General features: G+C 42.0%; 1 protein-coding gene across 1 annotated transcript in view; it reads left to right on the forward strand.

Annotated features, from left to right (window-relative positions):
• The window catches only part of ADAMTS12 (ADAM metallopeptidase with thrombospondin type 1 motif 12), a 461,827-nt gene that overhangs the window by 228,701 nt on the left and 206,374 nt on the right, over positions 1-26,752 (forward strand). The window contains exons 5-8 of the mRNA XM_075214451.1: positions 9,165-9,248; positions 9,424-9,548; positions 20,619-20,768; positions 23,430-23,573. Coding sequence (XP_075070552.1) covers positions 9,165-9,248; positions 9,424-9,548; positions 20,619-20,768; positions 23,430-23,573 — 503 coding nt within the window. The remainder of the gene's footprint in view (positions 1-9,164; positions 9,249-9,423; positions 9,549-20,618; positions 20,769-23,429; positions 23,574-26,752) is intronic.

Consider the following 26,752-nt stretch of genomic DNA (forward strand, 5'->3'; position numbering starts at 1 on the left):
AGCCGTACAGTAGGGAAGACAAGGACATACATAAAACAGGACATATGTAAAATCAAAAACAAACAAGGCAGACAAAATTAATGGAGACATGAAAACAAAGGGTATGGAGGACCCTGCTCATTAGAGAGCTTACATTATAAAGGGAAGGAGCACAACTGAAATAAGTGGAGTGAGTGTGGCTCAGAGTGGAGATTGGGATAGTTGTGAGGGTGCATTAGTGTGAATAGTGTTATCAAGGATAAGGTCATCTCTAAAAAAGAGATGGGTTTTCAAAGAGCATCTAAAGATTTGAAGGCTGTGGGAAAGTCTGATTGAGTGTGGTAGGGAATTCCATAAGTGGGGAGCAGCACAGGAGAAGTCTTGAAGGAGGGAGTGAGAGATGGTTATCAGAAACGAGACAAGGCGCAGGTCAGAGGTAATACCGCTGACAACCTGTTTGAAAAACTAAGGGATGTCATTGCAACTTGGCTTATCCTGCTTGGACTCTGGTGAGGATATGTGATTTCTGATAATGCCACCAGTATTGTTAGAGCATTACAGCTGGGGGAATTTCATCACATTACTGTTTTGCTCACACAATCAACTTGGTGGTACAGAACTTTTTAAAAAATGACAATGACATGCAAGAGATGCTGTATGTGTCCTGAAATTTTTAGGGTCATTTTCGGGATTGTGCAACAGCATGTAGAGCATGTAGGAGAATGCAGCAGCTGCAAGAAGAATAGAAATTGAGGGGAAATGTACTTTAGTCCAGCGAAGTAGTCACCTGTGAAGAGAGTGCAGACTCTGTTAGCTTGAGTCAAGTGATTCACCTAATTAGACTTTTTGAAAAGCAGCAAGAGAAATTGAAGGAGGAAATGAAACAAAGAAATTTTGCTAATTATGTTGGACTTGTAGATTAAGTACTTTATTTGCGTCGCCAGAATCCAAGAGCTATCAACATCTTGAAATCGGATCATTACATTTTGCCAACTGTGCTTTATCCTAGGTTTAAGAGCAATGTCTTCTCTTTCTTTCCAACTGACCCAGATTTCAAGAGATGCAATGAGCTCCTGCTCAGCAAGCTAACAGCTCAAGTGGTACATGACACAATGACGTCTCCTCCTTCAGTTTCTCTGGAAATTGCTGCTAGGAAAAAATTTAGCTTTCCCAAGACACCCATTGGTGATGCAGTTGAGTCTGCACAACATTTTGACATTTGGTCTGGTCTAAAAGAATTGCGCAGAAATCGTGACAGCTCTTCCGCAAGATAAACTACAAATTAAATGAGGAAGGCCATTACCGGCAATTACATCAAAGTACACAGACTTCTGTGATGGTGGATTCCAGCTGATATTAATTAGTATTGTTTGAGGGTGATGTACACACTGATGAGGGTGAATATGATGACAGTGTAGATTGCAGTTGCTGAGATCTAGCTGAGAGAAGGGAGCTTGCTGATGCTGGTATGCTTGGTAATATTTTGGGTAGAATGGCCTGTTGGCAATTTTATGTTTTTCTACAGTAAACTTTCACCTTTATTTTAGTGGGGGTTTTTTTCTTCTGTAAAAAGGTACAAGCTTTTTATTTACATTTTTGGTTCCCTGACTTAAAACCACTATGCACTTGAACATAGGCTTTAGCACATGAGGTAGAGGGATTAGTATGATCATGACTGAGACTGGAGTGTGACAAGAACAATGCCACCCCTCCTGTTTCTGTATAAGCTATGGCACAGTAGAATGTCACTGGAGTATCTTAAGAACATTGACAGCCCTATTATTACAATTTCTGTTTCCACACTGAACACTGTCACCTCTCCTGTTTCTGAATGAGCTATGGCACAGTAAAATGTAACTCCAGATTTAGAAGACCAAGCCTACCAGACCTATTATTTATATTTCAGCAATGACAATTAGCAATAGAGCAATGGAGCTCTCCTATTTGTGTGTTACCTATGCAAAAGTACAGAGTCTACTCGGATCTGCTAAGTTCGGGTGTGTTCTGTTCTCCGGGAACCGAGCCTGAGCATTTCTACTCACGACACACTTTGATTTTGTATCAATGGCCCGTCCTATGCACGCCTAGTCTCCACTCTAAAGGATGCATCTACAAACTAAAAGTGGGCCTAGGGGTGCTGAGAAGTAGAAAAATCTAACGAGGGGCGGTGTATAGAAGTGTGAATGACACTTCAAAACTCCAAACCCCTACCCCTTTAGAACCAAACCCTTTCCTAAAAAAAAATTTTTTTGCATTTATCCTAAAATACTGCTCTATTTATCCACATTTATATCTTATATTAATTATGAGAATGAGCCTACATCTGTACTGTCTAAATTACAAAGGGCATTTTTGTGAGTTTGAAGCTGTCACAGATTTAGGGTATTTGCTTACTGATTTTGGCACTACTCACCAAAAGAGGTGCGGAGTCTAACGTGTTCCTGGTCTTCACCAGGGACCCCCGCAAGGAAGTGTGGTCTTAGCTGCGGGAACACGCAGGTCGCGGTCCTCCAAGGGAGTAATCAGTGAAGCAGTAGATGAAAGCGGGGTGTCTCAGGGAGCACAGAACAGGAGTAGTAAGTAACAAGCCGGGTAATACACAGGAAGAGCTGGAAACGGTACACAGGAACGCTGGAGCTAGGATGAGACCTAATACTCTGGCACTCTCCATGTGCCAGAGTGAGGCTTTTATACAGCTGCAGTCCAATCATTGGTGGTGGTGACGCTAAACACCACCGCCGGAGTTACTGGAAGCGTTCCATTGCCTAGCAACGGAACGCGCGACCGCTGACTCGGAAGTACGCCCGGTTGCCTGGCAACCGAGCGTTTTGTCACAGAAGCAGACGTCCGTCTCTGTGCGGCAGACATAGCACGGAGACGGCGTCTGACAGTAACTCCTCCCCTACTTTGTTGAATAGATCTTTGTTCGAGGAACTGTTTCAATAGCCGTGGGGCGTGGAGATCTTCTTTTTGCACCCAGGATCTCTCTTCTGGCCCAAAGCCTTTCCAATGTACTAAGAATTGGTGTCGTCCATGGAGGATACGGGAATCCAGGATGCGACTTACTTCAAATTCTTCACCTTCCGTAGTACGTACAGGAGCTGGACGATGAGGCGACTGATGAAATATATTGATTACAAGTGGTTTGAGAAGAGAGACATGAAAGACATTGTGGATCTTCAGGGAAGGAGGTAACCGGAGTCTGTATGTTACTGCATTGATCACATGTGTTATGGAAAAGGGGCCAATATAACGGGGAGCCAATTTTTGAGAAGGTACTCTCAACTTGAGGTTACGTGTGGATAACCATACTTTGTCGTGAACCTGTAAAAGAGGGACCAGTCTCCGATGGCGGTCTGCTGCTTGCTTATAGTGTTGGGAAGTCTCTTGGAGTCTAGTTTTCGTGTTAGACCAAATCTGAGAAAGGTTCCGCATGACATCCTCTACTGCAGGAACTGACGAGGAACCTTGGCTGGAAAAATCTAGGAGGGTGGGTTGGGAACCATAAACAATAAAAAATGGAGAGGCACCAGTAGATGATGAATATTGTGAGAAAACTCCGCCCATGGTAAGAGATTAGCCCATTCTGCTTGGTTATCTGAAGAAAAACATCGTAAGAAGACTTCGAGATCTTGGTTAACCCGCTCCGTTTGGCCATTGGTTTGCGGATGATAACCTGATGAGAACTTGAGGTCAGACCCAAGTATTTTACAAAAGGCCCTCCAGAATTTGGAAACGAATTGCACTCCACGGTCAGAGATGATCTCACGAGGACATCCATGAAGTCTAAATATTTCTTTAATGAAGATAGAAGCTAACTGAGAAGCAGATGGTAGAGCAGACAAAGGTACAAAGTGTGCCATTTTAGAAAATCTGTCCACAACAACCCAAATAGTGGTGCATCCATTGCTGGGGGGAAGATCTGTGATGAAATCCATGGATATGCTTTGCCAAGGGAAATCTGGAATGGGAAGTGGTTGAAGGAGCCCAGAAGGGGCCATTCTGGTGTTCTTACAATGGGCACATGTATCACAAGAAGCCACAAAACTTCGTACATCTGAATGTAGTGTCGGCCACCAATATCTCCGACGAAGAAATTCATAAGTTTTCTTAACACCAGCGTGTCCTGCCAATTTGGAGGAATGTGCCCATCGGAGAGCTTTGATTCGTAAATTAGGCTCTAAAAAGGAACAGCCACTCGGGGGTGTCTTGGCCGTGGTTTTGGTAAGGGCGATAACCCTGGTTGGATTTAGAATGGGTAGGGGTTCCGGGGAAGTACAGAGATCCGTGTTGTCAAAAGATCGAGATAGAGCATCAGCTCGGATGTTCTTGGATCCTGGGTGGTAGGTCAGGATGATGTTAAAGCGTGTGAAGAATGATGCCCATTGAGCTTGGCATGGATTGAGGCATCGAGCCTTGCTGATATAAAGCAGGTTCTTATGATCAGTAAGAACTGTTACTGGATGACGTGAACCTTCAAGTAAGTGTCGCCACTCCTCTAGGGCAGCCTTGATTGCTAGTAACTCTTTGTCACCAATTCCATAATTCTTCTCGTGGGATAAAAAATTTTTGGAAAAGAACCCGCAAGGTAGATGAGAACTGTTTTTGGATTTTTGGAAGAGTACTGCCCCAACACCTATAGCAGAGGCGTCAACTTCTAGAAAAAAGGGTTCAGATTGATCCGGTTGAGAAAGGGCTGCAGCGGATGAAAAGGCCTGTTTCAGAAGATTAAATTCCTTTAGGGCGTCCGAAGACCAATTCCTGGGGTTGGCTGATTTTCGTGTCAGCGCAGTTATTGGTGAAATAATGGAAGAGAACCCTTTAACAAATTGTCTGTAATAATTGGCGAATCCAATAAACCTTTGGATGGCCTTGGTGCCTTGGGGAAGAGGCCAGTTGGTAATGGCAGACACCTTTTGTGGGTCCATGCTTAATCCTGCTCCGGAAACAATGTACCCAAGGAAAGAGATTTGTTCCACTTCAAAGATACACTTTTCTAGTTTGCAGAAGAGTTGGTTAGCTCGTAATCGGAGTAAGACTTCCTTAACGTGGTGTCGATGGGAGGCAATGTCTTGGGAAAAGATTAGGATGTCGTCCAAATAGACAACGACGAAGTGATATAAACAGTCTTGGAAGATTTCATTAACGAAGGATTGAAATACTGCGGGGGCGTTACTAAGCCTGAATTGCATAACTAGATATTCGAAATGTCCGTCCCGCGTGTTAAACGCTGTCTTCTACTCGTCTCCTTGACGGATCCGTACTAAATTATATGCCCCTCTGAGATCTAGTTTGGTAAAGATGCGGGCTCCACTAATCTTGTCGAAAAGGTCCATAATAAGGAGTAATGGATAACGGTTCTTAATAGTAATTTTATTTAGTTGCCGATAATCAATACAAGGGCGTAAGGATCCGACTTTTTTTTTGACAAAGAAGAATCCTGCTCCGGCTGGAGAAGATGATTTTCTAATGAACCCTCGGGCTAGGTTTTCAGATATGTATTGTGACATAGCTTGGGTCTCTGGTAAGGACAGGAGATAAGTCCTACCACGAGGAATCTGTTTTCCCGGAATTAATTCAGTCCCACGGGCGATGGGGTGGAAGAATCTCTGATCTTTGCTTGGAGAAGACGTCCTTAAAGGCTAGATAGACCAAAGGTAATGTACAGGTTTTAGAATTTATCTGAGTATGACAGACTTGAAAGCGTGGTGAGGAGATACATTGCTTATGACACTGCGGGCCCCAGGAAATAACCTCCGCACGAACCCAGTCAAATTGAGGAGAATGGTTCCGGAGCCAAGGAAGACTCAGTATCAGTGGGTTAATAGACTGAGGTAACACTAGGAATTGGATCCACTCTTGATGTAAGTCTCCTACCAACAATTGAACCGCACTCGTGATGCTGGAGATGACACCGTTGCTGACACGGTTACCATCCACGGCAGTGAGGGTAAGCGGTTGGGGCAGATCTTGGATGGTTAATTGGAGCTCTGAAGCAAGAGAGGCCGAAATAAAATTTCCTGCGGCACCGGAGTCCAAGAAGGCAGAGGTTCGTTGGAGTCCTTTAGTGGTCAAAAGCTGGACAGGCATGAGAAACTCGAGATTGGAGATGGACAAGGGAGTGGAAACGGTGACTCCTAAGGCCGCCTCCCTCTTACCATCTAGGAGGAGGCGTTTCCCGGTCTCTTGGGACAGAGACTTAGAACGTGACCAGACTCCCCACAATATAGACATAATCTCTGCTTGAACCGTCTGTCGCGTTCTTCAGACGTTAGCCTAGAGCGGCCAAGCTGCATAGGTTCTTCTGTGGAAGATATGGGATTTTTGAATTAGGGAGTCAAACGGGGAGTCCGTCTTGTAGAGGACCTTTCTGAAATTCTCTCTCTGAAACGAAGATCGATCCTGATACATAATGAAACGAGGGAGTCCAACTATGAGGGGAGTTCTCTGGTAGCCAATTCGTCCTTGATTCGGTCGGTAAGACCCTGCCAGAAGGAAGCAATGAGGGCTTCATTGTTCCATCGAAGCTCAGAGGAGAGGGTCCGAAATTGTACGGCATACTGCCCGACAGACATAGAACCTTGTCGCAGGGTTAAGAGGCTAGATGCAGCAGATGAGACTCTGCCCGGTTCATCGAAAACCTTCCGGAACATGTCAATAAAAGCTGTGGAGTCCTCCAGCAAAGGGTCATTGTGCTCCCATAACGAGGAGGCCCAGACCAGGGCTTGCCCACTAAGTAGCGAAATTATGAAGGCTACCTTGGTACGTTCCGAGGAGAATGCTGAGGAGTTACACTCAAAGTGAATGGCACACTGGTTAAGGAACCCTCTACATCTTTTTGGATCCCCGTCAAACTTATCTGGGGAAGGTATTCTCAGTCCAGTAGTGGCGGCTGGAGGGGCAGCAGGAGCCACGGGAGCCACCGCAGAGCGAGAAGGAGCCGCACATGGTTCCGTAGGAGGGGTTTAGTCTGCCTGTAGAGAGTCCAGGCGAGATAGAATTCCCTGCACACACTGGAGTAAATGAGCCTGGTCTGCCTCCTGCTGTTCCACTCGGCGACCCAGGTCTATAATGAGATCCCGAGTTGTAGGTTCACCTTTTCCATCTGACGTCATGGCCAGAGTATACTGTCACAGATTTAGGGTATTTGCTTACTGATTTTGGCACTACTCACCAAAAGAGGTGCAGAGTCTAACCTGTGCCTGGTCTTCACCAGGGACCCCCGCAAGGAAGTGTGGTCTTAGCTGCGGGAACACGCAGGTCGCGGTCCTCCAAGGGAGTAATTAGTGAAGCAGTAGATGAAAGCGGTGTCGTACAGGCCGGGTCCAAACCGTGAATTTCAGGGGATGTCCAAGGGAAGTTAAAAGCCGTAGTCAGGGTAGACGGGTCGGGGTCAGAAGCACAGGAGGAAGAATCAAATATCAAGCCGAAGTCAAGTTCACAGGGAGCACAGAACAGGAGTAGTAAGTAACAAGCCGGGTAATACACAGGAAGCGCTGGAAACGGTACACAGGAACGCTGGAGCTAGGATGAGACCTAATACTCTGGCACTCTCCATGTGCCAGAGTGAGGCTTTTATACAGCTGCAGTCCAATCATTGGCGGTGGTGACGCTAAACACTACCGCCGGAGTTACTAGGAAGCGTTCCGTTGCCTAGCAACGGAACGCGCGACCGCTGACTCGGAAGTACGCCCGGTTGCCTGGCAACCGAGCGCTCTGTCACAGAAGCAGACGTCCGTCTCTGTGCGGCAGATATAGCACGGAGACGGCATCTGACAGAAGCTTTGTTTTACTTTGCGCAAGGGGTGACAGTGAAATCCGTTTTCTCTCCGAAGTGCATTTGGAAGACGTGATGTGTCCGCTTAAAAGTATAGGATGAGAAGCGAAGTCCTCGAGATCAAAGCTCGAGGACATCGTGCTTTGCAGAGTGAAAATGGCTGTGTACCCCGTCACACAGTATGTATGTCCTCTTCAACCCTTTGTCTCATGACCTCGCATATCGAGGCATATGGCGATAAAAAAGAAGATTTTGTGCTGCACCTCAACATTTTGCTATTTGTGAATATTCCCCGATGTTTGAGCACGTAAACACCTCATTATTATGAGATACTTTCTGGAACACCATTAGACTGTAGGAAACCTACTCTCTTTCAGTACGGCGGCCCTGATTGATTAGGACATTGAGGCCGCAGCCCAACTAACATCAACAGCTTATAAATATAATGCCTAAACCCGGCGGGTTTTGCCTTTAATAACATTGGCGTTTTAAATTCCACCGGCAAATTTGCCAAATATTGTAGAATTCTCAAGACCACAGATTGATACATTTACCCCATGATGTGCTTAGTTACACAGTCTCAGCGGCAAACTGTCCTAACTATTTTAATATGTCGGTAATATTGTATTTATAAATATAATTATTATCATTTTACTATATATTCTAAATGTGTTCTTTTGACTTTCTTTCCATTTAATCCCTCTACTTTTGTCTGATAATCTACTGTTGATTTATGTACAATATATGCTCCTCAGTTCTAATTAAAAAAAATAGTGATTTGACATATTAAAGAACCACTTTTCTTAGAAAAATCAGTCATAATTTTTGCTAATTGCAAGAGCAACCTACGTCCTACACATTACATTACTTAATGTAGACATTGATGTCACTATATATTCTAACTCCATTAAACAGTAAAGAAATTACCCATTATCTATGGATGAGCATATAAGACAAGTCAAGAATCTGATTAACCGACAATTAGGATTACTTAATCACTGTGGGCTACTGGCTCTATACTGTATAAACCTTATTATGTACAGAGTGATGTCAGGGTACTTACTGTACATACAATAAAACTGCACATTTCTATAGTAAACGATATGTTACAACCTTTATAAAAAGCTTTTATACCATAAAAAATAACCCCTTTTGTTAGTCATCTCATGTCAATATATAAGAAATTAGGCTATATTGTTTTTATTACATTAACTATTTTTATTCTCTTGTAATACTTTATAATACTAGATGGTTTAGTTCTGTCTCAAAACTGGTATTTGCATTTTTTTTATCCTTAAATTCCCCACTCAATTCTATTTCTTCTACAAGTGCTGACTTAATAAGACATCTGCTGTTATGGAGTCTCTCCATTATGGGTCATTCACAATAACTTCATTACTTCACGCAGGTAGAAGGATTGTTTCACCATCCAAGCATTGGTAATGCAATTCACATAAAAGTGGTCCGCATCATTTTACTGGAAGAAGAGGAGGTAAGTTGCGGTATTGAATCCGTAAGCTTTTTCCAAATCCATATTTATCTCTGTAGACTTTCAGGAAACTATCCACATGGGTTCGAAAAATACCCGTCAAGGTTACCGCTTTTCTTACTATAACTAATCATTCTAACGTCATCATTTCTATATGTCATTATTTTTTTTTGTTTAGGAAGGTCTTAAAATTTTGCACCATGCTGATCAGACATTGGCTAGTTTCTGCAAATGGCAAAAAAGAATAAATCCTCCAAGTGATTTGCACCCAGCTCATCATGATGTTGCAGTGTTGTTAACAAGGTATTTCGTTCACTTATTTATTGCTACTTATTTTATGAAAATGACTTTAAAATAAACTGCTTCCTATCTCATACTTCCACTGTTTTGAGCTGTATAATAATGAGATGTATAATAATTTATTATGCTCACTGGCTGGGTGCAGTACTTAGAATCACAGTGGTGCTGAATGTCCTTTATCAAAGTAATAAACAGTGTTAAGCATGCGAGAGAGAGAGAGAGGAAACATTTGGCTGCCACCTATGGTACATGTAAATTGAACGGACCGCATGTAGCTGTTGATGAATTAATTTGGTTTGCTGAAGGATTCCTGATATTGGTATTTAAGGCAGATCAACTCACAGATGAACTCACAAATATTTTATTACTATCATGAACCAAAAGTCTTTTAATGTAAGTTTAATGGTTTTATTATTAGAATGTAAATTTGCCCAATTTGTTGTTTTTCCTTTTATTTTTTAAAAAACTGAATTTTAAAATAATTTTTATCAGCTTCTCTGAAATTCTTGTCTTAGGTTTGCAAACTGTTTACAGAACCTCCAAAGTGCCAATATTATAAAAAATATATATAATGTAATGTGGCAATGCTGGATTTGGCAGACAGCAAATTTTGTCTGGTTGGCCTCAGTTTTCTGTATCGTTTTTCTATTTCTGTGTGAACAATGGCACTGGAGACTGGAGACTGACCAGAATACTGCTACCCCTGTTTCTGTGTGAGCAATGGTACTGAGCAATGGCACTGGAGACTGGAGAGTGACAAGAGCACTGCTACCCCTGTTTCTGTGTGAGCAATGGCACTGAGCAATGTCATCGGAAACTGGAGAGTGACAAGAACACAGCTACCCCTGTTTCTGTGTGAGTAATGGCATTGAGCAATGGCACTGGATACTGGAGAGTGACAAGAACACTGCTACCCCTGTTTCTGTGTGAGCAATGGCACTGAGCAATGGCACTGGAGAGTGACAAGAACAATGCTAGCCCTGTTTCTGTGTGAGCAATGGCACTGAGCAATGTTATCGGAAACTGGAGAGTGACAAGAACAATGCTACCCCTGTTTCTGTATAAGGAATGGCACTGAGCAATGGCACTGGAGACTGGAGAGTGACAAGAACACTGCTACCCCTGTTTCTGTGTGAGCAATGACACTGAGCAATGGCACTGGAGACTAGGGAGTGACAAGAACACTGCTACCCCTGTTTCTGTGTGAGTATTGGCACTGAGCAATGGCACTGGAGACTGGAGAGTGACAAGAACACTGCTACCCCTGTTTCTGTGTGAGCAATGGCGCTGGATCTTCTGGAGAGGGAGGTACTTATGGAATCCAAAACCTGTGAGATCCGACAATGCAATGATGACATTTTGCCTCGATTCAGATCCGAGGACATGTGAAAGTACTGAGCTGGTTTGCAAGCCTACTCAGATCCCCCAAGTTCGGGTGGGCTCGGTTTCAGTAAACCGAGCTGAGCATCTCTCTATATAATATTCATAGCCATCCTGCTGCCTTAGGTGGCAACTGAAATCTTATCCCTTACAAAAATAAACATGTATTTGTGTAGAGGAAAAAAACAGATATTGGGTCTGATTTTGTTCGAACACCTTGCATTTAAGATGCATTTTAGAAAAAAACATGGAAGTTCCTACTGTATTCAAATCCAAGCAGATCTCAAGATACGTTTCCATTTGTATCTGGGTGGAAGTACACTCTGCCTAAACAGTACTTGCCGTGCGTAGACACACAGAACAGACTACAGTATAAGCACATGCGTATGTACAATAAAATCACACATCAGAACGTATAAAAAAATATCAACATAAAATAAAGGAACAACTCTTAACAGTATAATTATTTCTAGCAATATTAATTTTAAATACATTTTTTAAAACATTTTGTTTACATTTATAGCATAATTAAAGATTCTTTCAATACGTACTGTACAGACAATGAGTTTTTATAGTCTATCTTAGTTGTATACAGATATTTAGATAGTGGCAGGCAATTGCACTTATTAGCATAATTTACGATTCTGGGAAGACTGTGTAATGTGCAGCTTAGTGACAGTACACCTATTTGGGTAGGAGGTTCAATTGTTACCCGATGAAATTAAAGTATTAGCACCTGACCTAAGGTGCTACATTTCCATCACATTTGTATAAACTATATTGATTAATGCCCTTAACAGGTGATGTTTGCTATTTAAAATGCAAAAAAGGCTATGTCATTCTAGTAAACTGAAATAATTAATTATATTTACTCATCTGTTCAGCTGTGTGGGTTTTTATAGACCACTGTCTTTTGTTTTGCCTTTATATCAAGGTAATGTAGTGAATTTTGTATGAATTATGCTATATTGTTTTTATTACATTAATTATTTTTATTCTCTTGTAATACTTTATAACACTAGATGGTTTAGTTCTCTCTCAAAACTGGTATTGCGTTTTTTTATCTTTCAATTCCCCACTCTCCCCGGAATACCCGGGAGATTCCCGAATTCCGGGTAGGTCTCCTGGACGCCCAGGAGAGCTGGCAATTCTCCCGCATCTGCCCGCTTCCTACTGAAGTGGGCAGATTTGAAGCCTCCATGATGCGATTCTCCGGGAATCGCATCATTTAGGCCCGCCCTCCGTGTTAAAATGACGCGTTTGCGTTATTATGTCACAGGGGACAGGGCCAAAATGACGCGATTCGCAGAGCCCCGCCCCCTCACGCTCACCTCTACTCCGAGACTCCCGGTGGCCAGCATTTAAAGGTTGACAACTATGAGTTTGTGAGTTCTCCTTGTGTTCCATGCTCCAAAAACATGCTGGCAAAAATGAACCCCTGTGTGTGAGTGAGGGAGTTTAGACTGTAAGCTCCAATGCTGCAGAGACTGATGTGAGTGACAAGTATTCTCTGCACAGTGCTATGTTATTGGTGGCCGTATATAAATAAACATTAATATTTTGACAGCTAGATATTTTCATTTTGCTATTAGTCACTGCCATGTAATCTAAAAAGCCTTGTTTGAAGAGGTGTCCTTATAAAAGTAGGATTAGGAGGTTTACCATCCCGGATTTAAAATATCTGCATATAGTTTAAATATGCGCATTCATTTATAATTGTTGAATTTAGGCTAAGTCTGAGTACAGCCGCCCTAGGTCTTAACACCACTGGAATCCAACTTATTCTCTCTACGCAGTAATCTCTAATTATCCTTTGTCTTTTCTTAGAACATTTATATTTTTATTTTGCATTTTATAAAATAATGTAGCAGGTACGTGTATTCTACTCTTAGGGATTCGAAAATAAGTACAAAATACATTTTGAATTTCCTTAGAGCAGATGCCACTTTCTTTTACATTAGAAATGAAAATGACAACTTATACGCAAATATTTTATTTATTTTTTTTCACTTAAAATTGCAGTAATAGAGGTGAAAAAAAGGACAAACGTTACTTTTGGATTTGCAACATTTCCAGCAAAAATGATTAAAACAGAAATTGTAGTTACTTAGATGTATATTCATCATAAGTGGTGTCTTTATCTATAAAAATAATAGATATTAAAATGAGTTTTGTGAACAAAATGATAATTTAACAAGCTTACAATATTCAAATAAGTTTGTCATATTTCTGGTGGAAATATGTTGCAAATTTGTATTTAATTCATCCATTGTGTGCACTTTACTTGAATAAGGAAAATGCATTGTTAAATACATTGTTAAAGTAGAATTAATTTATTGTAAGAGCTTCTGTCAGTTGTTTTATTTTGAGATTAAGACATTTATCTGATTATTTTTTTACTTATTTCATGAGCTTTTTAGTCTAATTAATTAATGATTCAGGTATTAATTGTACCAGTTATCCTATGTTAAATGTAAACGAGCCTTCTCATACAACACTTGCTGTGATTAATAAAAATGCATTTAATAATGATTGGCTTTTTTTAAATAATGAATGAAATATTTTGAATAATGTATGCCACATACCTATTGCAAAAAACTTTTATAATTAATTTATGATTGCTTTTGAATGTATTACTAGAGGGTCACTGCTGCCATGGATGATTGTAACTGGCTAACTAAAACACAAGTTGTTTTATGACGGAGCTATTAATTACATTACCAAATGTACATGTTAATGTGCTCATATATGGGAATATCTGGACACTCAGTTTTTTTTACTTAACTGGCAATCCTTCAGCTTGGCACAAAGTACAGCTGGGTACAAACTACAAGGTTTTCAGCCGACTATTGGGTCAATGGAGCGATAAACAACCGTTCGGGCCAATATCGTATTGGTGTGCATACTTAAACGATGAACAATAGTCGTTCCAAAGTATCGATCATGGTTTCATTCGATTGTTCAGCAGAACTATAAATCTCGTTCCAATGCCGTTCCAATTCTGCAGTGTGTACGCACTCACGATCAAGATCTCGATAGAGTTTACTGAGTCACGATCTTTTCAGCCGACGGTTATGACAGATGAAGAGCACAGATCTGATTGTAAAACATTTAAAACGTGTATAGTGTGTGCGCAAGAATCGGCATGCTGATCGGGATGTTTTATTTTCAGTCGTTGGTACAATCATTGTAAAATTCTGTAGTTTGTACTAAGCCTTAATCAAAGTGAAAATCTAATCTGACTGAGTGTTTTGACCTCGTCTACCCTTAATTTTATTCTCCTGGTTTAATATAGCAATAAACTTGGATTTGTTTGTGTGAGTCCTGTAGTAGTAAATATATATGTACAGTAGAAGACAAGACAAGTCTATTGAACCATGGGCATGGTTAATTAAGGAAACCGGTTGTTTGTCCTTTTATGCGGTTGACTTGCTGAATCGACAAACAAGCACTCGTTCTGGGCAAGCTGGGTAACAGCCAACCTTACTAGAGGTTATAGTATACATGAAACACTATGTATGGACTAATTGTAATCAATAGGCTACATAGTGCTTTGTAGCATAATTATTTTACTTGCAGGGGTAATCACTTAAGATAGAAGGATACAATCCATAAAATGGACCTGTTTAACTTTACAATGTCACCTTTTATATAGTCAAAGAGGGCTTTGCGTTTAATTATAGGCTTTCCCAGCAGTTAAGGAAGATTTGCATCTCTGCCTTCCTGCCCCATCTCACAGACCACCGTCCATTAGAAATAGAGAAAATTGGACTCTTCTTTGCTTTAAAGGTTACGTTTTTAGCAAACCACATGACATCCAATAAGATGGTATTGAGCTATAATCTCAAAAGTTGTGAGCACGGCCATAATTCCACTTCTCTCAATTTATATTACAATACTGTACATTACTGTGTAATATGTTTGTGCTTTATAAATAAGAGTGTTTTATAAATGATAGAGTGGCTGTAATGGTTTTATTGCAATTTGTTTATACCTTGCTATCCTTCGACTGATTAGCAAACTGTTGTGAAAGAATATAATGGTAAATAGTGGCAAATGGCATATTTGCATTTTTCATGCCTAATGTAATAAACACGCTCTCTGCAGAAAAATAACAAATGCTTTCCGACAGAATTTTATTATATTTATTATACACAGAATAATGTCACATTGTCTGTTTAGTCTTTAGTTCGTATTCCTACACATTAGTTTGTTATGGGTAAAAGGAATTGCCCATAGTAGCTGGAAGCAGAAGAAAATGAATTGAAGATGAATATATATATATATATGTGTGTATATATATATATATATATATATATATACACATGTTTTCTGCTTAGAATATTTATTTATTATCGTTTCTTTATATACCGCCATCATACAGCGCTGTGAAGGGAATATACAGTCATTGACATCAGTCCCTGTCTCACTGGAAATTACATTCTAAACTCTGTCCCACACAAACACAAACACTGCTAGGGTCCTTATTTGTCAGCAGCCAATTAACTTATTACCAGTATGTTTTGGGGATTTTTGGAACCTGGAGTACCTGGAGAAATCCCACGCAAACATGGATAGAACATACAAACTCCACACAGATAGTGCTCTGGTTAGAATTGAACCCAGTATGCCACCATGTTGCGCATAATAATGCGCCTACATGTAGAAATGTTGCAAGAGTAATTGTAGCCAAGTTATAGAAATATCTCAGAAACACAACAATACAATCTGCGAAGCCTTGGGGACACCGTAACGGAGTGGAAGGTGGGCCTTTTGTATTTCACCTTCCATTGAACATCCCCTTAAACAAGACATTTAGGAAGAAGAGAGTGAAAATTCCCTTTTGCTTGCTGGGACTTTGGACAGATATAGTTCAGGGGCAAATGCAGGATTTGTAGAGGGGGGTTTCCACACCACGCCACCAGTGAGCGTGACCATCATGCATGGGGGCATGGCTATAATATTAGACAGTGCTTGGCTGCTCTCCAACTCTTCCTATCAACATAATATACATGGGCAATGCTGAGTGCACTACTGTTAGGTGCATGCAGCTCTCCCTTTTCAAGCAGAGCCGTGTGAGCAGGGTCCAGCCACCTCACTTATACAGTGCCCTAAGCTTGGAGGGGGGTTTCCAGGTACTAGGAAGCACCCCCCCCCCCTCGGTTTGGCAATGATAGGTATACTGAGCTCACAAAACAGCTGAGCTGAGCCAACTGCACAGTAAAGTAAGGGACTGAGTGATTGTTTCTAAAATACATATATATGAAAGCACCTATCGCCAGCTCATACTTGTAGATAATATTCTTTATCAGAGTTTTAGTGGTTGGGGAGGACACTAAGCTACCATCACAAGGCCTTCAAGCCATAAATGGTGCACTGTACTTCTCTGTGGTCTTGACATCACCCCATGCTTGTCACTTTCAGCAGAGATAGGCGCCCTAATACACTTCGGGCAGCCGCAGGGTGCAGCCATCTAACCTTTAACAAGGCTGCACGTTGCCCCTAATCTCAGTAATAAGATAAACAATACATTTAATCAAATAAAGACACCCATCTGTAATAACATACCAGCAGACATGGTAAACAAGTGTCACAAGCTATAACACACAATAAAGCAGGAAGAAGCTAGAGGCCAGAGATGAAAACTTGGAGTGTCACAATGGACACCAGGGCTACCTGTTGCCCCAACATAAAGAACCCGGCTGCTGTACTGTATTTCATGTCATCATGCTCACAGTGTGTAATTTATGTGGTCCCCATTGTCAACATAATGTCTGATAACATTCATTCCAAGGATGATTGCTGCATGTGTGTATAAAGTCATCAGTCAAACAAGAAACAGGAAAAGTCGATTTATAGTAGTCATTTGTACCAGTCGCTAAACGTCCAGCTTTATGGTTGATTGGTCTGATTTTGCAAATTTTGAACAGGTGTAGAATTTTCAGTGAGCAAAGGATGCAAATGTACTGAAAATGTACACAAATACTGCATGTTGTTGCATACTACTTGTACAGATATATTTTTACACTGTGTTTTAAAGTTGGGCTAAGTGAAGTCCTCATCACAACTCTAAACAAGGCCGTACATTGTATACTCATCCGCCCCCACCCCCCGCAGCACAAAATATTTTCTCCAGCTGCATCCAGTAGCTAGATTTGCCCCTAACTAGAAGAACTGGAAGAAATACTTGAGCTGTTAGTTACCAAATTGGCAATAGATCTGCCAAATGCCCAGATGTGTAGCGCCTGCGGGGAACAGAACAGATGCAAACAGATTACTTACCTCTCAAACGATGACCACCTCCCGTCCGCTTCTGAGTCACCCCAGCCGCTGTCCTTTCCCAGCAGACCAGCAACCGAACCTCTGTCACCTCACTCCACTTCCTTCTACGGAAGAAACAGAAATTAAGGCCGTGCCTACAAGGGAAGGACTGGTGTCCGAGACCACGGCAATGAGCAGAGACACTCAAGTCAATCTTGCTTGCCGACACCTCTTTTACTCTTGCCAAGGGCACAGGACTACGAGTACTTGGGACCAGGAACAGTCCTGCCCTAAATACCCGACTCACCTCTCCGTGAGGGCCTAACCAGAAGTAGGAATAGAGTGCTATACTCACCGAGCACTCCAACTTCCGGTCCCTGATCTCCTGCTCCTCTCCATCACTTGTGGAAGACAGACACAACACAGCCTCCCTCTACTCTACCAGTGGGGCTAGTATCTACTAACTAACTGGCAACAGGCAGCCCGACCCTACAACAACAACTAATGGTCAGAAACGCAACTTTACTATAAACTGGGTGTAGTGTACTTTCCAAGCCCCCTCCCTCTGCCTACAGGGAACACCAGCCAGTGTTCACGGTCTACTCCGGGGGGCTGTTTCTAAAACCCTCACCCAGGTCATACCGAGAAGACTATCTTCTCACTATGGGGTCACTCACGGAATCCCAAAGACCAGTGGAACGTGGCACGACTGAGGCTCACTGGAACAGCGCACCACCGGTGTGCAGGGCCGGATTAAGGGAATGGAGGCCCCTGGGCTAAGGGGCCCTCCATTCCCCGCGAGGCCCCCAATGTGAGCCATCCGCCGCCCCCCACCCCCCGCGAGGACCCCCCCAAGCACTTACCTGTCAGTGCAGTCCTCCGTCCCGGCGCGCTGTAAGCTCCTTACTGAGGAGATCTCGCGAGAGTTCATGAACTCTCGCGAGATCTCCTCAGTAAGCAGACTACAGCGCGCCGGGACGGAGGACTGCACTGACAGTACTCAGCAGCATCGATCGGGCCGGGGGCGCCCCCGCCCCCGACCGATCAATAATGCTGCTGAGGAGTTTGAAGGGCCCCCTGGATGCCCGAGGCCCCTGGGCTATAGCCCAGTTAGACCTCGGGTTAATCCGGCCCTGCCGGTGTGTCAGCTTCCGCACGGAACCACCAGTCGTCACTACCAGAACTCGAAACGGCTGCCTTCACCCAAGCAGAACACCGCCCAATCCGGAACCGTCAGGGACCCTGCTGGAACTTAGACTGGATACCCAAATGGAACCACGAGACTGAGTGCTGGAATTCAAAAGGGCTGTTCTGTACTGTCAGTGAAGTGCCCAATCACTGCCTCTGGAAATCAGCGTAACCCCAGGGACCTACGGGACAAGAAGACTACCGTGTGTTCTTCCCTAACTGTGTGTGTGCTCCTAACTAACCCTTGTCCCCACAGACACAGGTTATAACAGGAAAACAGTGGAAACAAGAGCCTACCTTTGATGGGGGCCTGACGTCTTGCACCTGTAAACAAACACACATAGCACAACCAAACACAATGCACAATACAGTATTCGCCAAACAGGCGGAATAAGACTCTGCTCCCAGTATCTGGCAGGCTGACCACGTAATACACACACCAGCTATCTAACCAGACGGTTTAGTATAGCACTAGCAGGAGTCTTCTGCTCTACTGTTACTTTTTGCCCCCTCTGCCTAAGGCTCTGAGCCCACTAACTAGGGCCTTGTGCCCTTCACTTTGGGCTTTATGCCCCCTGACTAGGCCTTGTGGCCTTACCTGACTATGGGCTCTAGCCCACTAGCTAGGTCCTTGTGCCCTTTTTCTGCAATGGGCTTAAAGCCCCCTAACTACCTATATGGGCCTTGTGCCCAATTAACCCTGGGCCTTGTGCCCCTAACTGTTGCCACGGGCCTAGTGCCCAACAGTGCCCACTGGCCTTGTGCCCGACCTAACTGCTGTGTTTATACTTACCTGCTCTGCGCAGGATACTCAGCTTAATCTCGCCGTCTTTTCCGGACCTTCCAGCCGGCGGCGCCTCTTCTCCTCTTTGGCGCGGGGCTTCGAACGATTTTCTGGATGGGGCGCTCTTAGCCCTTACAAGGGCTCCCCACCAACGTCTCTGGCGCTGTCTTCTTGTGGCAGGGTAGCTCCTTGCCCTGACAAGGGCACCCTGCCACCTCCGCCTGCGTTTCTTTCTTTATCCGGCGCTCCAGACGTCCCACGACGTCCTTTTCTCTCTCCGCCGATGAACGTCTGCCAAGATAGCTCCGCCTGGCGGCTTAAATAACAGCCGGCGTGACGTCATCACTTGGCACTTCCGCAAGCTCTCATTGGCTCGCCGCAGCGCCAATAATTTAAACGGCCAGAGGTGAGCCAGGATTGAGATCTGGGGAATTTGGAGCCAAGTCAACACTTTGAACTCTTTGTCATGTTCCTCAAACCATTCCTGAACAATTTTTGCAGTGTGGCAGGGTGCATTATCCTGCTGAGGCCACTGCCATCAGGGAACCATAGCCATGTAGAGGTGTACTTGGTCTGCAACAGTGTTACATCATACTGCCTCCGCCCGCTTGCCTTCTTACCATAGTGCATCCTGATGTTATCTCTTCCCCTGTTAAACAACGCACACACACCTGCCTGTCCACATGATATAAAAGGCAATATAATTCATCAGAGCAGGCCATTCCATTGCTCTATGGTCCAGTTCTGACACTCACGTGCCCATTGTAGGCACTTTTGGGTGTGGAAAAGGGTCAGCGTGGGCACTTTATTATTTATTATTATTTGACCAGTCTGCCACCATGCAGCCCCATGTTCAAACACCTTTCTATCATAGCCAGCATTATCTTTTTCAGCAGTAGCGCTTCTGTGGGATTGGACCAGAAGGGCTAGCCGTCACTCCCCGCGCACATCAATGAGCCTTGGGTCCCCATGACCCTGTTACCGGTTCACTGGTTGTCCTTCCTTAGACCACTTTTGGTAGATACTAACCACTCCATACCTGGAACACCCCACAAGACCTGCCATTTTGAAGATGTTCTGACCCAGTCCTCTAGCCATTACAATTTGACCATTGTCAAAGTCACTCAGATCCTTACGCTTACCCATTTTTCCTGCTTCCAACACATCAACTTCATGAAATGACGCACTCCGAGGACAGTGGCAGGTGGGGAGTTTGACTGGGGCGGTACACCATAGCGCAGATGTGGTCAGGGAGGACAGAATCCTCCCGTGGAAAAGAAGAGTAAAAGCCTGAAATATATCACACCCCTTGCAGGTACAATTGTTGGAAGATAATCAATGTCCTTCACTTTACCTATCAGTTGTATTCATGTCGTGGCTGATTGGTATATTAGTATTATAGAATTATGTATCTTACATATATGTTTGTTTGTGTATTTATATTATTAAATTTTTTCTAGGAAGGATATTTGTGCAAGTAGAAACAGTCCTTGTGAAACCTTAGGCCTGTCTCACCTGTCAGGAATGTGTCAACCATTCAGGAGCTGCAACATCAATGAAGATTCAGGTCTCCCCACAGCATTTACCATTGCACATGAAATTGGACACAGGTATGATACAATTTGTCTCTATAAAGAACTAACACTGCTTTATGTGTTTGAAGAGCAAGTAAAGCCCTCATTAGTATAAATCAGTTGTTTATTACGTAGCTGAATAATATACGTGAACAAACTGAAGTATTTTTATTTAAATATGAAAAATATGTCTACCATTCTCTCTCTCACTCCTCTGTAGCAGGTTGCTTTGTTAACAGTGAGGTTCTTCTCTAACAGAGCAGATGCAAAGTGACTGACAGCTTGGCAGCATTGCTTTGCAGAAATGCACTGTGTGGATTGATTGGTTCATATTTAGGGGCAGAACCTATAATGGCAAAATAGGTCAGATGACTGTCTTCTCAGCTTTTGGACCTCTATCCGATCCCACTACCACTTTTTCTGTTTGTTGGTACCCAGTTTTATTTTATTACTGTGTTTGTTCCCAGTTCTAAAGCACTGTGTCGTTTGCTAGTGCTATATAAATACATAATAATAATAATAATGATAAGAAAAAAAATAAATGTTTTAGTATTTAACAGAGCTGCAGGGCAATGTAAGATTAACACATTTTACCCATATGGTTATTACTTTTATTTCCATTGTGCGGTTTAGCAGTCCTTAAATTTATTATAGCTATATATGACACACCAAAACATAATGTGCCTCATTTAGAGTATGCTGATTAAATTTTTGCCCGCAAAATTGCAGCCTAACCTGTGTGTTTTGATTGGTCCATCTTCAGACAAGTATAAAATACCGTGTAATAATACACTTTAGACCTCAGTCATTAAGAAGAGCAAGGCAAAAAAGGAGTAAATTGGATCCTGGACAAAACCATGTTACAATGCAAGGGGTGCAAATTTGTTTATTATTGTGCACATAAAGAAAATACTGGTTGTTTTGTCATGTAGCACACAAATACGTGATAACTTTATTTTTACACTGAAATTTAAAGTTGATCTAGGGTATACCCTTCTCCAACTATAAATCTGTCCCCACATTTTAAATTTACCTCCCCCTCCAATGCAACATGGTTTTGCCCATGTGCACAGTTACTCCTTATTTTGCTTTGCTCTCCTTAATGACTCAGGCCCTTTAAGATTATTTTTATGTTACAGCTTTCTATATATGCCAGTCATCATCATCAACTTGCGATTAACTTGTATAAAATAAAAGAATAAATTGTAAGAAAATACGGCATGCTCCCTGCCTAATTGAAATAAACAAAACCAGTGGTCTCAGTGTCGTAGTGAAACCATCCCAATTCAAGGGACATCAGATCCGCGAAAAATTTGCAGCCTCTATAGGGAAAACCAGCCCCATGCTGACTGTTCATCCCAATTCCCTCTGTTGCTTGGTTTTGGGACAGTTAAGTTAAAGTTTAAAAAATAAATGACTCTGTGGCACTACAAATCACAGCAATCCCTGGCAGTTCTGAGGTCAATGTGCCCTTAAATAAATTAGCTTGAAAAATGCTTAACAAACTTGTCAATTTTACTAATGAAATTTATAAAAATGTCTGAACAGGAAAACAGATAGCTATGCAGAAAAGGTGATATAGCACATAGCAAACAATAAGAGCTTGGCTATCAATCAGTGTTTAACATACATCACAATCACAGGTCTACAGAACTACCAACGTGGTAGCAGGGGTACAGCTGTTATTCAGCCTGCAGCTGTGGGTTGGGGGGCTGGCAGCTGCAGTCCGTTCAACTATGTTAGCTCCAACTTTGAGCAGTGGAATTGGATGCGTGTGTCTGTGTGTGGTCTTTGGGGGAGACGTCAAGGGTGATTGGTGAAAGAGATAGGTGTTCCAGGCCCAGAGTGCTCTTCATAGAGTCCAGCCCATGCACAGTGAAACCACATTTGGGCTACTAAACACATGCTGGCCCCCGTGCATTCTGAAAACAGATGGGGCGGGGGACATGGACCATCATAAGTGAGGCTCCTCTAAATATTGCTATCGGGCCAGGCGTTTAAATGTTACGCCCCTGCAATCCTAACTCTTACCCCCTCTTAGTACAGTATACTGTGACCAACAATTACACAACGCTAAATAAGATGTATCGCCTCTTTTATGAAAAGTCTTTAGTGTTTTAAAAGAACTGTTAATGAATTCTGTAATCTATTTAGTGATAAGGTTTTGAAAGTATTCAGTTGACAGGAAGTCACATCACTTACTTGAAGGTTATTCACCACCTTTGTCCCAGATCTACCAGTAGCTATGGTGCCTTCCTCCCTGCAAAATATTATATCTATTTCTGTACCATAATTTGCTTCTGTGACTAACGTTCGTGAAATTGGGGAAAAACAAATAATTTATTGCACTTAGTGAAAATATAGGGCTGGATATTTCATTGGTCAGAATATCAAACTATTTAATAAATGGGTTAAGGTTATTTCCGTGGATTTAAAAATATACCAGTAAATACAGAACATTAATATGGATAATCTAATAAAATACCCTTAAATTACAATTTGATATTTAAATCATATACAACATTAAATTTAATTAATATGGAAGAGTGTTACTAATGTAACATATTCTGTAATTTTTGCTTCAAAATAATTTTTAATTAAAACAATTAATTCTATATTTACATGTCATGAGCAGTCTGTCTATTTCAGTATGGGTTTTTTTGCACATAAATAATGTATACTGTCATTTTCACACAGTTTCGGGATTCAGCATGATGGACAGGGCAATGATTGTGAGTCAACAGGAGGACATCCGTACATAATGTCCCGACAGTTACACTATGACACCTCGCCACTGACCTGGTCAGCATGCAGCAGAGAATACATCACGCGGTTTTTAGAGTGAGTGAATTTTATTTTCTTTTGATACTTTATGCTGCCTGAGTTCTAATGATTTGGGTCAATTAGATACTTTACTTTAATTGAAATTAGCAACTTTTCCATGAAATATCTGGCATCTGATCGATAATGCCAAAGGAAAGGAAATGTTACTACCAGGTTAAAATCAGTACCTGTCTAAGAGACTTGTATGCGACTATGTCTGTAATGATAATAGAATTACTCAAAGTTTAACTCAAATCAATCCAATACTTTTGTGAGTAGCAGCATTTGAAGCTCTATACCCTAACCCAACCCTCTATACCCGCACATGTTTCCAATTAAGATACCCGTAGCCACTGATACTGAACCCTATGACGCAAGTCTGTAGATACTATATCATTTGGGGAATAGAATGCTGAAATATAATGTTTTATTTCGATTGAAATTATTAACTTCCTAAATAATATCTGACTGGTAAAATGAATCCTTTCATTAGGTTACCATTAGCATCTGCTTAAAAGACCTATACACAAATATTTCCCTGCCTTCTAATCAATGGCCCCATATAGAGGAACTTAAATTAATACAATTCTATACTACTTTTTCAAATTCTGAAGTATAGTTTCTTTATTATTTAGATTTACTGCAGACAATATTTGATGTCCAGTTTCAGTGTACTGGACACTAGGGATATGGAACTTGCAGAGTATCAGATAGAAGAATAGCACACAGATGAAATAGTTTATTAGTAGCAAAGAAATACACTCTATAATTACTTAATGGATTTTAGAAATTTACTAGAAATTTATTAAAATAAGAGCCTAACAACAACTAATTTAAACAAAATTGTCAAATTAGGCATAACAATATTGAATTAAAATAATACTATCCGGCATGTCTTATGGGTATGTAGTTTTTTTGTGTTTTAATTATTAACATTCACCTTTTCCTTCACTTTATCATAACAAACTATTCAATTTTAGCAATATATAAAAATTTAAAATTAAAATTAAAACTTGTAAAATATAGATGGGTTCTGTTTGTGAGCAAATGCTTTTTTAAATAATAAACATTATAAAGATTTGATATATATTTTACTTTATTCTAGTGGATTAATGAGCTCTATTTTTTGAACATTGTGATCTTTAAATTGTAGATTGAGTTTGATATAATCTTGCCATCTAAAGTACAAGTTCACTTGGAGAAGATCCTCTTCAGGCTGTGGCATCAGCATATTGAGGGCTTGAAATTCAGTATTGCTGATTTTGTACCTTGAAATAAATTAAAAATCCTCTGGGATTTGGTAGAGAAATTTGTGAAGTGCTAATTGTCAAGAGCAGGTCATCTGCAGAGAGGCTTTATTATTACTCTGTGGCATCAAACTGTCGACCTTTAATTGATGGTTTCCAGGCTTTCCAGACAGAGAGCAAATAAGAAGAAAGACAAGGGAAAGCCCCGTTAAGTTCCTTCTCTGATTTAAAAACCTAAAGGTTAGAAAGTACACCTGGGCAGCTTTGTACATCTGGAGAAACAGTTGTAGAAACATCAAGAGCTAAGTATGTATTGACAGTAACATTCTTATGGTCCGAAATTTGCAGACATGACAAATGAAGTTAATCAATTTTTCTAACATCGTCAGACACCTGTCGCCATTGTACAAATGCAGCCTGACCTGTGTGGGAAAGATGAAGCATGAAGGGAAGTCTGTTCATCAGAATCTCAGACAATATTTTGAGATCATTGTTAATTAAAGAAATAGGACCTTGTCTCATGCCTGTCATTGTTCTACAAGAATTAAAAAAATTGAAAGCAAATATCTGGTTATTAATGGATACAGCATCTTTTTGCATGATCCCTTCATCTCTGGAATGATCTCTCTCGCTCTATGAGGCTATCTCATAGGCTGCGCATCTTCAAACACTCCCTTAAACCCACCTGTTGAGGGAAGCCTACCCTTCCTCTGTCTATCTTACCCCCTGCCTTTCACTACCTACCCCTTCATGATCCCTCTTCACTAGTCTTAGTACTCCTCACCCTCTTTCTCTTTCCTCCTCTGTTCATCTTACCACCTACTCTTGTTCACCCTTACTCCCTGCTTTGTGTTTGTTGTTAGTCTGCCCCGCCCATTTAGATTATAAACTCACGCGAGCAGGGCCCTCTTACCCTCCTGTCCTCCTTTTGTTGCCTTTCCCCTCGACTCCCCTACGTGATATTCTCATCTCTGGGACCTGCCCTTGGTCTCATCTTCTCCCTTGTCTTCCCACCTTCCCTTGTCTTCTCCCGCTTTAATCCTGTTAGTTGCGTCCACACTCTGGGGCACAGGTAAAGCTTGCTTTATCTCTCTCTCCCCTCTCCTACTTGCTTTATCTCTCTCTCCCCTCTCTTGCTTGCTTTTTATCTCTCTCTCCCCTCTCTTGCTTGCTTTATCTCTCTCTCCCCTCTCTTGCTTACTTTGTCTCTCTCTCCCCTCTCTTGCTTGCTATATCTCTCTCTCCCCTCTCCTGTCTGCTTTTTCTCTCTCTCCCCTCTCCTGCTTGCTTTATCTCTCTCTCCCCTCTCCTACTTGCTTTATCTCTCTCTCCCCCTCTCTTGCTTCCTTTTTATCTCTCTCTCCCCTCTCTTGCTTGCTTTATCTCTCTCTCCCCCCTCTCTTGCTTTATCTCTCTCTCCCCTCTCTTGCTTGCTTTATCTCTCTCTCCCCCCTGTCTTGCTTTATCTCTCTCCCCTCTCTTGCTTGCTCTATCTCTCTCTCCCCTCTCTTGCTTACTTTATCTCTCTCTCCCCTCTCCTGCTTGCTTTATCTTTCTCTCCCCTCTCTTGCTTGCTTTATCTCTCTCTCCCCTCTCTTGCTTGCTATATCTCTCTCTCCCCTCTCGTGTCTGCTTCTTCTCTCTCTCCCCTCTCCTGCTTGCTTTATCTCTCTCTCCCCTCTCCTACTTGCTTTATCTCTCTCCCCTCTCTTGCTTGTTTTATCTCTCTCCCCTCTCTTGCTTGCTTTATCTCTCTCTCCCCTCTCTTGCTTGCTTTTTATCTCTATCTCCCCTCTCTTGCTTGCTTTATCTCTCTCTCCCCTCTCTTGCTTGCTTTATCTCTCTCTCCCCTCTCCTGTCTGCTTTTTCTCTCTCTCCCCTCTCCTGCTTGCTTTATCTCTCTCCCCTCTCCTACTTGCTTTATCTCTCTCTCCCCTCTCCTACTTGCTT

The sequence above is a fragment of the Mixophyes fleayi genome, chromosome 1 (genome assembly GCF_038048845.1).
Source record: "Mixophyes fleayi isolate aMixFle1 chromosome 1, aMixFle1.hap1, whole genome shotgun sequence".
NCBI classification, from domain to species: Eukaryota; Metazoa; Chordata; class Amphibia; order Anura; family Limnodynastidae; genus Mixophyes; species Mixophyes fleayi.